Below are 15,902 nucleotides of genomic sequence, written 5' to 3' on the forward strand. Positions count from 1 at the left end.
AAGCTTGTTTAGAAGACAACTATGTCAAACACAATCAAAGGCCTTTGAGATGTCAAGAGCAACTGCTTCTGTTTTACCAAACTTTTCCATTGAATTTGTCCATAAATGGGTAACATAAGCCAGAATATCACTAGTGGATCGACACTGAATGAATCCATACTGGCGATCGTTGATCAGATGGAAGGTTTCTAGGTAGTTTAAGAGTTGGCAGTTAATTGATTTCTCCATTACTTTAGAAAGAGTAGAAGTAATTGCAATGGGATGATAATTGGATGGGAGGGACTTGTCACCCTTTTTAGGAACTGGCTGGATATGAGCAAATTTCCAAGCAGAAGGAAAAACACCTTTGAAATAAGAAAGTGAAAAAAGGTGCCAAAGAACAGGAGTAAGTTCAGGAGCACAGGTTTTGAGAACAAATGCAGAAATACCATCAGGACCTGGAGCTTTCTTACCATCGAGATTCGTCAAAATCCTTCTGACATCCTTTTGATGGAAGACCACAGAAGGCATTGAGTGGAGCATGGTGGGAGGTGTTTTACCAAGATCATTAATACACGAGTTGGAAGAGAAATGGGATGCTAGCAGGTAAGCTGTATCCTTGGCTGAAGTGACAATAGAACCATCTGATTTTGACAGAGTTGGAAGCAGAGATGGGCAGAAGTTCCGACCAATAGCTTTCGCAAGAGACCAGAATGCTCGGCTACCATTAGGGCAAGTTTTCTACTCTTAGCCTGTTCAAAATCTAGTTTGGACTGATTAATGACTGCTTTACAATTGTTGCAAGCTTTGGTGTAGGTAGGCAGAAAATGAAACTGAAGAATTGGAAACAAGCCAATTACGATATGCAACATTCTTCTCTTGAACAGCTTTAGCACATTTATTGGAAAACCAAGGTTTAGATAAAGGATGAGGTTTTAGAGTGGAGTGTGGAATAAAGGATTCCATTCCTACAAGAATAATTTCACTGGCACGATCTGGGCAAACGTTGACATCAGAAGTTTTGAAACAGTCGTTCGACCAAGTAAAAGAGAAAAGAAATCTAGCAGGTCATCCCATTTTGAATTCTTGTAATGCCAAACAATACGAGGGTGGGAATAGCCATGAGATAAAGGCTCCATTGGAGAAGAGACAATCACCAAATTGTGATCTGAGGTACCTAACAAACCACTGACTTCGACCGTGTACTTGGAAGGGTTATTTGTGAGAAAAAGATCGTGTGTCGGCTGTATGGTTAGGATTGTCCAGTATTTTTGTAGGTAAATGAACAATCTGTGCCAGGTCATTAGAACTTGCAAAAGCCTCAGCATCTCAACCAGCTAGGTCGAGACTAGACTATAAAACGGAAGCCAGCTGGAGTTGTGGTTGTGAACATTAAAATCACCAAGGAAAATTACCTCACTGTTAGGAAAGTTGGACTGGAGAAAGTCAAAGAGCTCCAAGTGATTAGTGGAGTTGGGAGAATGGTAGAGACAACAGATGAATTTGACACAGTGAGGTAGAGAGATTTTAAGCCAGAGAAGATCGAAGAGAGGAGATTCCAAATTACCAATTCTCTGACAAGGAATATCGGAATAAACATATGCACATGTACCACCTTTCAGGAGAAAGGAATCATGCAGTGAATAATTTGGGCAACTGAGATGAGCAATAGTTAAATTAACAGATAACTGAAATTCTGTCAGAAAAAGTACATGCAGTTTGACATACTGCAAATGAAAATGGACATCGTTGAGATTAGAATTGAGACCACATATATATTTGTGAAATGAACTAGGAAGTATTTGGGAGGTTTAGATCTTTTCGCAGATTACTCTATTAGTTTGACGATTCATGGTGTATTCAATAGTAAGAAAAGGTGGGGGAGGGGACATGCTGTACGAAGTAATGAAATTTTTGGATATGGCGTACAAATGGTAAGAATATACCCAGATCCTTGACATAACATGGCCTCGACAATGCCCCCCCCCCCCACATACACACTACTCGGACTCCCTCCAGTCACTATCTGGCAGAGTAGAGGTAGCAAGATTATACACTAGCTGATCCGAAGCCTCCTGAAGAGTTACCAATAGGTTCGGTCTGGTATACTAACTAGCTGCTAGCCTGCGAACACTGTTTTAGACCTGTACCCTCGAAATGTAAAGAAAATTGGATCTCGCCATGTCGTCATAACTTCAAAAGTTATCAGTCATACTGCGTGATGGAAGAGATGGGGAAGGGTTGATCGGAACTTAGCTCTGGAGACTAAACATGGGTTCCACTACTTCAAGCCTCCAGTAAGCAAAGTGGTGGTATTGCACCGGTTGATGAGAGTCATCTGCCACCTAGTATTTCCTGGTAACACAGAGGGGCAGCATTCCTCCATGTGGTGCGGGCGCTACACCTCGACCCCTGCTTACATTGGTTCATACCTGGATGGTCACCCACAGTGTGCTTGTGCATGGAGGTTATAACCAGGATTACTAATAGTCCCACCACCGTGAAGGTGCAAGCAGAGGATTTGGCTGTCACAGACCATCCGGACTTCGCCGAAGTTGGATCCACTTAAGTTGAATGTCACCTGAATATCAGTTCCATCATCCTTTTAGACTCCGAGGTAGTCAGTACAGCTTGTCTGGCATATCTGAGAGAATGTCCTTAAGGATCTTTAATCAATTTTTAAATGCCTATAAATATTGAAAGACGGAATCTGCTTTGGACTCAGAAATACAAATATTAACCAGCATTAATTTGGTTTATTGTAGCAAGAGGCTACAATAAACTGAATTAGGGTACAAGCTAAGGATAGGATACAAAATACTACGCCAACCAACAATAATAATAGTAATATCAGAAAATACTTTATTTCTGTCCCATATGTTGAACAGTGGCACAAACAGCTTAACAGATTCTTTAAAGATACTGAATTTAAAATTGTGGCCAGGCCCATAAGGAAATTGCACACTATACTTGAACAGTCACTGAGTCCTTTCCTCGTTTGCAACACAAATTTTTTAATTGCGTTAAATTGATTTTTAATTGTGATCAATTGATTTTTATTTATTTGTTACAAATTAATGACCTGATATACAACATTTCTTGTGGTGATTGCAACTCATGTAATTAAGGTTCGACGCGTTTTCATCTGAATATTTGTGTTAATCAACATGTGGCTTCAGTTGTGCTTCTAGTTCAGCAGCGTCAGAATTAGCCTTTCATGCTGTTAACGAAAAACATACTTTTTTATTTAATAAGGCCAAAATACTTAGTGTCCAACGTAATTATATGCAACTGTTAATTTCAGAAACCATCTATCCAGCCACTTCCTAAAAAAAGGATGACAAATCCCTCCCATCCAATTATCATCCCATTGCAATTACTTGTACTCTTTTTAAAGTAATGGAGAAATTAATTAACCGCCAACTCTTAAACTACATAGAAACCTTCCGTCTGATCAATGATCGCCAGTATGGATTCCATTAGTGTCGATCCACTGGTGATATTCTGGCTTATGTTACCCATTTATGGACAAATTCAGTGGAAAAGTTTGGGGAAACACAAGCAGTTGCTCTTGACATCTCAAAGGCTTTCAATCATGTTTGGCATAAAGGTCTCCTAAACAAGCTTCCATCTTATGGTTTGCCAACTGTTTTTTGTAATTGGTTATCCAGTTTTCTCTCTGATTGCTCCTGTTGTTGTTGTTTGGGTTTTAGGAGCATTAGCAACTAAGGTCATATTGCTCTAGGGATATGCAAGGATCATTCCCCACCTTTCCACATCCTCCGTATTTGGTGGTCGTGGGCTCGAACCCCAGTCTAATCAAGAAGCATGTGCTATGCACTGCTGCTCCTGACCACCTGCTACGGAGTCGCCGATCGCTCACTGAGGGTGATGGTGGATGGCTCTCTGTCTTCTAACTTTTCCACTAATGCTGGTGTCCCCCAAGGTTCAGATCGTTATCCCACTCTTTTCCTCTTGTATATTAATGACCTTCTTCCATTGACTAGAAATCCTATCCATAGTTTTGCCGATGATAGCACATTGCATTTCACTTTCCATTTTGAGAAACCTTGCCCTGTTCAATCAGCTTGAACTTCTTGAATATCTGCTACCAATTCCTTAAATGCCGATCTCCAGGTAATTCTCCAGTGTGGCAAAGACAACTTAGTTGATTTCAATCCTTCTAAAACTCAGTCTTGTCTTATCTTGCAAAAAGGATTCTTCTGCTCCTATGCTTATCTTTGGTGACACTCCAATTTCTAGGCAAAATGATATATCTCTTTTGGCGATTACCCTGACTTCTAATCTCTCTTGGCCCAAGCACATTACAAATATTGCTTCCTCTGCATCTAAAAAACTTGGTTTTTTCTTTCGCTCTTGGCATTACTTTTCTTGGAAACAGGTCTTCCCGCTGTACTAATCACAAATCTGCCCTACCGTGGAATATTGTTTCCACATCTTTGGCAGTGCCCCCAAAACCTCTCTCAGGCTTCTAGATTTCATTCAGAAGAGGACAGTTAGGTTAATTAATGACTCATCTCTAACAGTCTCTCTCCACTCGCTGTCTCATAGGCGTACTGTTCCTGCTGCATGCCTCTTCTACAGATACTTCCATGGGCACTGTTCTTCTGAATTGGCTTCTATAATTCCCACTCTGTCTTTCAAAACTGTCCAAACACGTTCCGCCACCAGCCAACATCCATTTACTGTCCAACTTCAAATTTACAGAACCAATTTTTCATCTTCCTTGTTTGTCCATTCAGTTGCCATTTTTTGGAACAACCTTCCTTCAAACGTATTTACTGAAAATTACAGTCTACAGAAGTTCAAGTCTAATGTTGACAAATATCTTCTTTCGTCTTCTCAACTTCCAACCCAACCCTTCTGGTACTAAGTACTAGAAGTTCTAATACCTCTCGTGTTTGTAGTTTTCATAAAAAAAAAAGAAAAATTACACCAGTATTCTGTTAATGTTCGCCTGCCACATCTGATCTCCGATTTGTGGGCTTGTAAAAGCGTATGTGTCAAGGCAAATAATCCCTATTTAAGTTTCATGCTCACCCCTATTCAGTAATTTTCATTTGTGTGATCACGACATACAGTAAAAGTGTTTTCAGCTTCATACAGGAAAATCGTTTTGTTATTTTTCATTAAATTCTTTTAATTAATTTTTAATTTCGTTAAATTGATTTTTGTGTTCATTTGATTTTTAATTATTTATTACTGTAATGTAAGATTTTCGATTTTTTTTTTTTTGTTTTCTGGAGAGTATCATACCGAAGTGTTCTGCGTACTATATTGAGGTAAACGTCTCTTATTATTTTACTAATCGTTATATGACTATAAAGTATTAGCATTAGCATCAGTAGAGGCATATGATGCAAGAAAGCAAGCTTATGCAGCATCAGCCAAAAAAAAAAAAAAAACACCTTTCACTTCACCCCTCCGTTCGTTCGAAATACCTGTCCAGCTGAGCCTTAAATTTATTTAGGCTATCAACTTCCACAACAAGGGATGGAAGTCTGTTCCACCAACCAACTATCCGCTGGTAGGGCAAAGGCCTCATGCTACGAGGTAGAATGACTAATATGTAGGTTAGTGCAAATGCATAATTTTAACATAGCTATCTACCAAAGTAGTTAAATTGATTAATTAAATTGGCATCGTTTTGGTTATATCTCATATTGTGACTGCCTTCACAACAAGCTTCCATGGTATTGTAATACCTCAAATAAATAACACTTCACCAGTGGAGAAGACTATTGTTATTTATTCCCAGCAGATACCACCACCACCACCACCACCCAGACAGATTAATTGAATTAATTAAACTTAATTAATTGATTAAGCTTTTGCACTAACCTACATATTAATCATTATATGATAATTTTTATTAATCTTTCTATTAGTTAAATCTTTACTGCTTTCTAACATGAGGGAGTATATCCTGTCTGGGCTATATCATTTGCATTGCACTGGAAATAAAACTTTCATAATAAAATTTGCAAGGTAGTTCATGGCAAGTTTTTCTCATGTGTTTATTATTACTATATTCATTACTCTTGCCTTTCAAATTACATATTGTATAGTTTCTTAATATTTTAGTAAGAAAAACACACATATTGCTGTACTAAAATTATCCAACACAATTACAGAAAATTTTGTTCACAATTTTTACTTTCACAATTATGCAGCCATGTACAGACGTCATTTGAAAAATGTGTAGATGATCCATCCGGTATGTGATATTAAGGGTTTCAGTGTTGTCCCACTGTGAAATAACTGGCCACATGCGATCTTGCAATATTCCAAGATATCTTTTGTCATTCATTGTGTTTCATAAAACTGAAAACTGGCTGATTTTCTGTCTCAAATTTGCTGGATAAATTGCTTCTTCGACCAGCACAGACCTTCGCTCACCAAGTGACCAGGGAGTTCGCTGTCAGCATGAAACGCGATGCCCACGGGAGTCCCACACATGTTATGAAGTTTGTCTTGTTTGTCTCTCTCTTTGAAAACAGTCCGAACACGTTCTGCCACCAGCCAATATCCATTTACTGTCCAACTTCAAACTCACAGACCCTACTTTTCATCTTCCTTGTTTATTCATTCAACTGCCGTTTTCTGGAACAACCTCCCTTCATACGTATTTACTGAAAATTACAGTCAACAACATTTATGTATCTGTTTACAATATTTATAGAAGAATAAGAGAAATTTACCTAAATATGATACATAGAACACTTTCGTAAGGAAAGAAAATAGTTTTTCAAAATTTGTTAAACTTTCTCAATTTATTTTTTACTGTAATCGTTTTGCATTACTGTTATATTCCTTTTAATGTCTGGAGAGTACCATACGGAAGAATTCTACATATCACATTGAGGTAAATTTCTCTTATTCTTCTACAAATATTGAAAGCAACATAGAATAAGAGAGTATCATAACTCTGGTTTATACTATCAAAGTATCTGTTTACATATGTGTATTGTTGAGAAAAAAACTCTAAAAACTGGCTGATCTCCTATCTGAATTTTGCTGGATAAATTGCTTCTTCCACCAAGTGACCAGGGAGTTGGCTGTCAGCATGAAATGCGATGCCCAAGGGAGTCCCACACATATTCGATCAAGTTTGTCTTGTTATCATGCTGGCCATGGCAGTCACTGGACATCTTCAGTTTCAAGATATTCCTCCACCACTTGAGCTCTATGTGCATTGGCATTGTCGAGCATGAAAATCTTGGTGCCAACTGCACCCCTAAAAAGTCACACATAGGGTTTGAGGATCTGTTCTCGGTACCTCTGCACAGTTAAGGTACCCCTATCAAAAACATGAAGGGTGCATCCATTGATCATTAATCCATTCATCCCAACACGAACACCGCCTCCACCATAGGAGTCTTTCTCTGATGTTGAAGGAATGATTCCTCCTAGTCTCCAGATGAAATATCTAGAATGTGCTTGTAGGCTGAAACTTGACTTATTAGAGAACAGAACTGTACTCCATTTGTTAGGGCTGCAAGTCACATGTTCATTGCACAATTTTTGGCAAGCTCTACTGTGTTTTAGAGTTAATGGGATGCAAACCACTGGCTTCCTTGCATAGATTCCACTTGAACTGAGCCTTCTTAACACAGTCCAATTGGAAATATTTTCACCAGTGGCCACAGAAACATCAAGAAACAGTTGATGGCAGGATATCTTAGGGTTCTGTCTTGCTTTTAGAGCCAGATAGTGGTCTGTTCTGGTTGACATAGCCCTCGGCCGACTTTGACCACCTCTTCTTCTAATGGTTCCTGTCTTCTGAAACTGCTTCTGTAGTGCCAAGACGACACTATGTGACACATTAAGCCACCTGCAACTGCCTGACTTCAAGTCGTCCAATGGTCTGCCATCTCTATGAATAATCACAAAGGAGGTTAGGCAGGTGAAAGCAGATTACGAGAAATCTTTGGCAAAAGATGCTAAGAAAAACAGCAAGGATTTCTTTACTTATATAAACTCTAAAAGGAAGGGGATGAATATGATTGGTCCACTTGATATCGATGGTTCGACTGTTGATGATCCTGCTCAGATAGCAAACAAACTGAATGAGTATTTTGCATCTACATTCACAAATGAGGAGTTATTAAGGTTTGAAAATGGTAGAAGGCTATCAAATTGTAGCAGGCTGCTTAATGATTTTGTAATAACTGAGAGCAAAGTGGGGGAGAAATTGTTGAAGTTAAACATAAAGGCACCTGGGGTAGTAGTAGTAGTAGTAGTGGCATGTGATGCAAGAAAGCAAATGTATGAGCTTATGCAGCATCAGCCAAAAAAAAAAAAAAAAAATCACACCATTCCCTCCAAATGCCTGTCCAGTTCCTCCTTGAATTTATTCAACCTATCAACTTCCACAACGACAGATGGAAGTTTGTTCCGGCAATTAACCACTCGCTGGCTAAAGGCAAATTTCTGCACATCTATTCTACATCTGTCCTTTCTTAATTTGAATTTATGTCCCCTTAGGTTCGTAATCTGAACAAGTGGAAGGATCCCATCAGAATTCAGCCTGCTGAACCCATTCAAGGCCTTATACAACTCAATCAGATCACCGTGCAGGTGCCTAGTCTCCAGCCACTGCAATTTGCAGAACTTAGCCTCTCATGATAAGAGGATCCCTTCATTCCCCTCACCAATCTTGTTGCCCTTCTCTGTACACGCTCAAGTAAATCTACATCCTTCCTAAAATGAGGCCTCCAGAGCTTTCCACAGTACTCAAGGTGTGGCCTGACCATTGCCTTATACAGAGGAATAATCACCTCCTTTTCCCTGCTAGCAAAATTCCTATATATCATGGACAAAACCCCATGACCTGCCCTGGCAGCCTGTCTGGATTGCTCAGAAAACTTCATATCTGACTGCACAATTACTCCCAGGTCTTTTTCATTTTCTACCACCTTAAGTGTAGTACCACACAGTTGGTACGTTTCTCTGGGGTTACTTCTACCCATATGCAGTACTTTGCATTTGTCAAGGTTAAACTTTAGTTGCCACTTCTTAGCCCATCTGCCCAAATTATCTAGATGCTGTTGCAGTAGTACACTGCCATTACTGTCATTAACAACCCTGCCAACCTTTGTATCATCTGCAAACTTTGACACTAAGCCTGATATACCTTCATCAATATCATTGATAAATATACAAAACAACAGTGGACCCAACACCGAACCCTGTGGGACTCCACAGGGTTTGGTGGTGAAGAAGAGCAGCACCCATTGATTACCACCCTCTGTCTTCTCGCACTTAACCATCCTTTTATCCATTGTAGCAACTTACCCTTAATACCATTCTGCTCCAATTTGTATAATAGTCTTCCATGCGCAACAGTGTCAAAAGCTTTCCTGAAATTCAAATATATGATATCAAAATTATTTTTTGCATCCAGTTCCTTTGTAACCACATCATATTATCCTATCAAATTTGTCAGACAAGACTTTCCCTTAACAAACCCATGCTGTGTCTGAATTATTGCTGCAGTCTTGTCTAGATGATCCTGCAATGCATCTTTAACCAGTGACTCCATTATTTTACCCAGAACAGAAGTTAAACTAACTGGTCTGTAATTACTCGTGTCACCCTTCGATCCGCCTTTGTGAATTGGGGATACATTTGCACATCTCCAGTCCGTTGGAGCCTCCCCTGAGTCCAAGGATGCTCTCATAATTATGGCTAAGGGTTTGCTTAGTTGCTTTGCTGCCTCCTTGAATATAACTGGATAGATCCCATCCACCCCAGGTGCTTTTTCTTACGTTTAACTTCAACCGTTTCTCTTCCACTTTGCTCTCAGTTATTAGAAAATCATAAAGTATCCTGCTACAATTTGATAACCTTCTGCCATTTTCAAACCTTAATAATTCCTCATGTGTGAATGTAAATGCAAAATACTCATTCAGTTTGTTTGCTATCTGAGCAGGATCATCGACAGTCGAACCATCGATGTCAAGTGGACCAATCAGATTCATCCCCTTCCTTTTAGAGTTTATATAAGTAAAGAAATTCTTGCTGTTTTTCTTAGCATCCTTTGCCAAGGATTTTGCGTAATCTGCCTTCGCCTGCCGAACCTCCTTTGTGACCTGATTACAGATTAACTTATATCTGCCATAGGCTTCTGAGTCGCTTGATAATTTATATGCATCCCATGCATTTTTCTTCTCTGTCGAGTCTCATTAGTTCATTTGACAACCATTTAGGCCTAAACCTTGAACAATATTTCTTAATAGGTATGAAACTTTTAGTAGCATCCACGATTAATTCCTTGAATGCTTCCCACTTAGAATTTACTGTTGGTAACATCGTCAGTTGATCCCACTGTACAGAATTTAAAAACTGTCGGAGACCACTGTACTCGCCTTTACGGAAGCAAAAACCCTTTCCTTTACCCCGATGGTAATTAAATCTTGAAGTAAATCCCACGTCAATACACTGTGATCACTGCTGATAACCAGATCAAGAGTATTACTAGCCGACCGGGCTAGCCGAGTGGGTAAAGTACCTGCCCGGCAACCCAAAGGTCGCGGGTTCGATTCCCGCCTCGGGCTTGGATCAAAGTACTGCAAAAACCTTGGGAGGTGCAATATGGCCACAGAAGCCGATGCGCCAACAACTACCAAATCAAAAAAAAAAAAAAAAAAAGAGTATTACTTTCTCTGGTTGCCTCTCAAACATGCTGCTGCAGACAACAATCATCCAATAAATCTACAAAAGTCTGACTAGTGTGTGAGTGCCCAATCCACAAGTTCCAGTCAATATCTGGGAAGTTAAAATCCCCCATTATAAGACATTCCAATTTACTAGCCCACTCTATTTCTCTGTACAATTGTTCATTGTACTCATTCGAGTCATTAGAGCTATAACACACTCCTCTTATTTTTGCTTTCGCAGTGCTTATGTCACACCAAACTGACTCAACAGTGCACTGTTCATCTATATCAACTGGATGCACTTCTTTTGATTTTATGTTTTTCTTAATTAACAGCATAACACCTTCTCCCTTCCTATCCTGTCTATCCTTTCTGTACACATTGTACTCCCCAAATTCCAGTTCAGCATTCCTTATATCAGTGTGACACCATGTCTCTGATATCCAAAGGGTGACACGAGTAATTACAGACCAGTTAGTTTAACTTCTCTTCCAGGTAAAATAATGGAGTCACTGGTTAAAGATGCATTGCGCCACCATCTAGACAAGACTGCAGCAATAATGCAGACACAGCATGGGTTTGTTAAGGGAAAGTCTTGTCTGACAAATTTGATAGGATATTATGATGTGTTTACGAAGGAACTGGATGCAAAAAATAATTCTGATATCATATATTTGTCTTTCAGGAAATCTTTTGACACTGTTGCGCATGGAAGACTATTGTACAAATTGGAACAGAATGGTATTAAGGGTAAGTTGCCACAATGAATAAAAGGATGGTTGAGTGGTAGAAGACAGAGGGTGGTAATCAATGGGTGCTGCTCTTCATGGACTAATGTTATTAGTGGAATCCCACAGGGTTCGGTGTTGGGTCCACTGTTGTTTTGTATATTTATCAATGATATTGATGAAGGTATATCAGGCTTAGTGTCAAAGTTTGCAGATGATACAAAGGTTGGCAGTGTTGTTAATGACAGTAATGGCAGTGTGCTACTGCAACAGCATCTAGATAATTTGGGCAGATGGGCTAAGAAGTGGCAACTGAAGTTTAACCTTGACAAATGCAAAGTACTGCATATGGGTAGAAGTAACCCCAGAGAAACGTACCAACTGTGTGGTACTACACTTAAGGTGGTAGAAAATGAAAAAGACCTGGGAGTAATTGTGCAGGCAGATATGAAGTTTTCTGAGCAATGCAGATAGGCTGCCAGGGCAGGTCATGAGGTTTTGTCAATGATATATAGGAATTTTGCTAGCAGGGAAAAGGAGGTGATTATTCCTCTGGATAAGGCAATGGTCAGGCCACACCTTGAGTACTGCGTACCGGTCTGGAGGCCTCATTTTAGGAAGGATGTAGATTTACTTGAGCGTGTACAGAGAAGGGCAACAAGATTGGTGAGGGGAATGAAGGGATCCTCTTATCAAGAGAGGCTTAAGTTCTGCAAATTGCAGTGGCTGGAGACTAGGCACCTGCGTGGTGTTCTGATTGAGGTGTATAAGGCCTTGAATGGGTTCAGCAGGCTGAATTCTGATGGGATCCTTCCACTTGTTCAGATTACGAACCTAAGGGGGCATAATTTCAATTTAAGAAAAGACAGATGTAGAATAGATGTGTACGGAAATTTGCCTTTAGCCAGCGGGTGGTTAATTGCTGGAACAAGGTTCCATCTGTCATTATGGAAGTTGATAGGTTAAATAAATTTAAGGAGGAACCGGACACAGGCATTTGGAGGGAATGGTGTGATATTTTTTTTTTTTTTTTTTGGCTCATGCTGCATAAGCTCATACACTTGCTTTCTTGCATCACATGCCACTACTACTACTATCTAACTGATGATGACTTGCCATCCTGAGTACTGGAGATGTGGCTATATTATTGATTATATATTAGTATTAATTATATGGTGCAAGGAAGTCTGAGGCTTATGCTGCACCAGCCAAAAAAAAAAAAAAAAAAAAATTCCCAGGTTACCCTGAGAGAGAGAGGGAGAAAGAAGAATAATGATATCCCGTCAGGACCCTGGGTGTGCCAAGCCCGTCTCACCATATGTGAGCCCTCGGAGTTGACTATATAGTGGTTATAATATAGTACACTTAACCACAAAGTGGCTGTGTTTAAATCTACACATGAAATTAATGATCTGTATTTAATATGTAATTACAAGTCATTTATTTTTATGTGTTTTTGTAAATTATGATGTATTAATTAAATATTTTTAGTGTGAGAACTGAAATTTCACATTAGTCAATCAATTGTTTTTCTGTGTATTTATAATTCAACATATATATAAGTGAAATATTTATTGTGCAAGAACTGAAATGTCACATAGGTGTATTAATACAACCTACGGTTTCTGTTGTTTGTGGCAAGTATGTAATTAAACAGACAAATGAATAATTTTTTCTATGATTTCTTCTATGATATATTTTGGCTACAAAATCTTCAAACACTTCAATAATGTTTGAATGAAAAAATTAAATGTATGACATTTCCAGTGCCAATGATATGGGGGAGGGCACAAAAGGCCATTTCACTGCTAGTTTTGTTTAACCAAGACCATTGGCTTTTCATCTAAAAGCAGTTTGTGATTGTTGCTTCCAGTTCATCAGAATTCTGCAGTTCCACAACTCTGATGAACTGAAAATCACGGCATCAGATCTCAGCTGAGGGCAGGCCATGTCTACCAATCCATGTTAAATGATTATGCAGCCACATACGGAAGTCATTTGTAAAATGTGCAGATGATCCCATCTGGCATAATATTAAGGGTTTCAGTGTTGTCCCACTGTGAAATAACTGGCCACGTGCGATCTTGCAACATGCCAAGGTATCTTTTGTCATTCATTGTGTCTCCCAGAATGAAAGGCCCATCGACTGTGAACTATGGGATACTCCACCAGACTGTTACCTCTGGATTACCCTGAGCCTTTTCCCCACACACACACAGATTTTCTGTTGTGTAGTAATGGCAGTTATGTTGATTAATAAACCTGCCAACATGAAACACTGCCTCATCACATCAAAAAATGTTATCAAACAGCTCTAGCCACTCTTCATTACACTCTAACAATGTATATAATTAAAAATGAACCATTTAATGTTATTTTCATCAGAATTGGTTGAAATGCTGAATGTAATGTGGTTTCCACGGTTTGAAAGATGGTTCTTTCCTGAGAATAAATGCAACTGCAGAACACGAGGGAGAGTCCATGTTCATGAGCTCCATCAAGCACAGATTGCTGTTGGCTCCTTGAGAACAGGTCAGTCACTGTCACAATGTTGTCTGGAGTCCTTGTGGTTGATGGCCTTCCTGTTCTCTTCCTATCAGTGACAGCCTGTTGCCATTAACTTTTGATGGCAATATTTTATCGCTTCCAGTGTCGTATAGATTTCAATCCATGGTATTCACCTTTGAACCTCTTGTAATGGATCGTTCCTCAAACATTTTAGTGTGCTGCAATTTTGGCCCTCTCTCTTGCACACTCAAATCTTAGGTATGATTCACCTGTAAAAGAAACTAAAATTAACTTTTTATATCTCAAGGCACTCTATATGTTTATTATTAAAAATGTATAAGAAGATGAAATGCACTAGGCATAATTTCTTATGGGTTTAGGTAATTAACTATATAATATCAGTGTAGATACACCATAGTTTATCCATAAATTTGAACTACGTATGTAGTGTAAAGGCATCATTTTAATTGTATCTCATATTGTGGGTGCCTTCATGAGATAGCTGGTATTGCACTACTTCAAATAAATAACGCTTCTCTAGTAGAGAAGGCTACTGTTATTTAATTTCAGTGGATACCACCACCACCACCACCATCCAGACGATCGTTTCGAAGCTTGTAGGCTTCATCATCAGTGGGTGGGTGGGAAAGGTACCCTGGTAATGCAACATGCCATTACAGTTGCGAAGTTATTTCCACAATATGAGAGATGTCAAATGGTGTAAGTAATAATAATGTATTAGAAGATGAAATGCACAAGGCATAATTTCTTATGGGTTTAGGTAATAAACAGTATAATATCAGTGTAGATACACCACAGTTTACCCATAAATTTGAACTATGTATATAGTGTAAACCCATAAGAAATTGTCTTGTGCATTTCATCTTCTAATACATTATTTCCTACACCATTTGGCATCTCTCATATTGTGGAAATAACTTCGCAACTGTGATGGCATGTTGCATTACCAGGGTACCTGCCCTCCCACTGATGATGAAGCCCACTAGCTTTGAAATGATCATCTGGGTGGTGGTATCCACTGAAAATAAATAACAGTAGCTTTCTCTACTAGAGAAATGTTATTTGTTTGAAGTAGTTCAATACCAGCTATCGTTGTGAAGGCACCCACAATATGAGATACAATTAAAATGATGCCTTTACACTACATACGTAGTTCAAATTTATGGGCAAACTATGGTGTATCTACACCGATATTATATATTATTAAAAATAAATCATTTAACATTGTTTTCATTAAAATTGGTTTAAAAAAAATAAGGAAGTTACAATAATTTAAAAATAGGGAGTCACTTCTTAGACACCCTGTAGTGCATCACCAGGAAAAGAAGAGGCTTCCTAGAGGCCTACTGCATATGCAGTTAGCAAAAATACAGTAAACAGGAACTAAATAAGTGATTCCTGGTATGATTCCAGGAATTGCTTTGGCATTTTTTTTTTATGTGCCCATAATTCTAAGCCTTGAGAAAATTATAATTTTTAATGATGAAACTCTGCAAATAAAGTATGCAGGATTTCATCATTAAAAATTATACCTTGTACATTTGCAAAATAATGTATATTCTACATTCTACAGTTTGAATGACAGTAGCCAACAGTCATGATCAGAAGAAGTCAGTCAGAGATATACGATATGGAACTTAGTCTTCCAGCAATATCATTGTGAATTACATTGACAGTGGGACCCCCCCCCCCACCGACAACTGCACAGAGCTACAGTAAAATGTTTCCCAATTTATACTTTAAACATCCAATAATGTGGAATATCTGATAATCCGAAGCTGCTGTGGGCCTGTTGATGCATTTATGAAATATATATGTATATTATTAAAAATTCATCAAAACCTTGTTTCTTTCTCTCTACTAAGAAATATTTTATACTTTATAGACATTCTTCCTTTATATATTCCAGGTAAGATGATCAAGACTGTACCAATGAAGCTTATAAAAGAGGTAATAGTTGGTTTGCATAATAACAAAAATAAAA

At 38.7% G+C, this 15,902-nt stretch overlaps 1 protein-coding gene across 5 annotated transcripts in view; it reads left to right on the plus strand.

The window, feature by feature from the left end:
• The window catches only part of LOC150083087 (sorting nexin-14-like), an 842,525-nt gene that overhangs the window by 627,225 nt on the left and 199,398 nt on the right, over positions 1–15,902 (plus strand). For all 5 annotated transcript variants that reach the window (XM_090377020.1, XM_090377024.1, XM_090377023.1 and 2 more), the window contains one exon: positions 15,828–15,868. In XM_090377020.1, the coding sequence (XP_090233146.1) occupies positions 15,828–15,868 (41 nt within the window). The remainder of the gene's footprint in view (positions 1–15,827; positions 15,869–15,902) is intronic.

Source organism: Mastigoproctus giganteus, chromosome 7, assembly GCF_048544385.1.
Source record: "Mastigoproctus giganteus isolate SK-2022 chromosome 7, ASM4854438v1, whole genome shotgun sequence".
Taxonomy (NCBI): Eukaryota; Metazoa; Arthropoda; class Arachnida; order Uropygi; family Thelyphonidae; genus Mastigoproctus; species Mastigoproctus giganteus.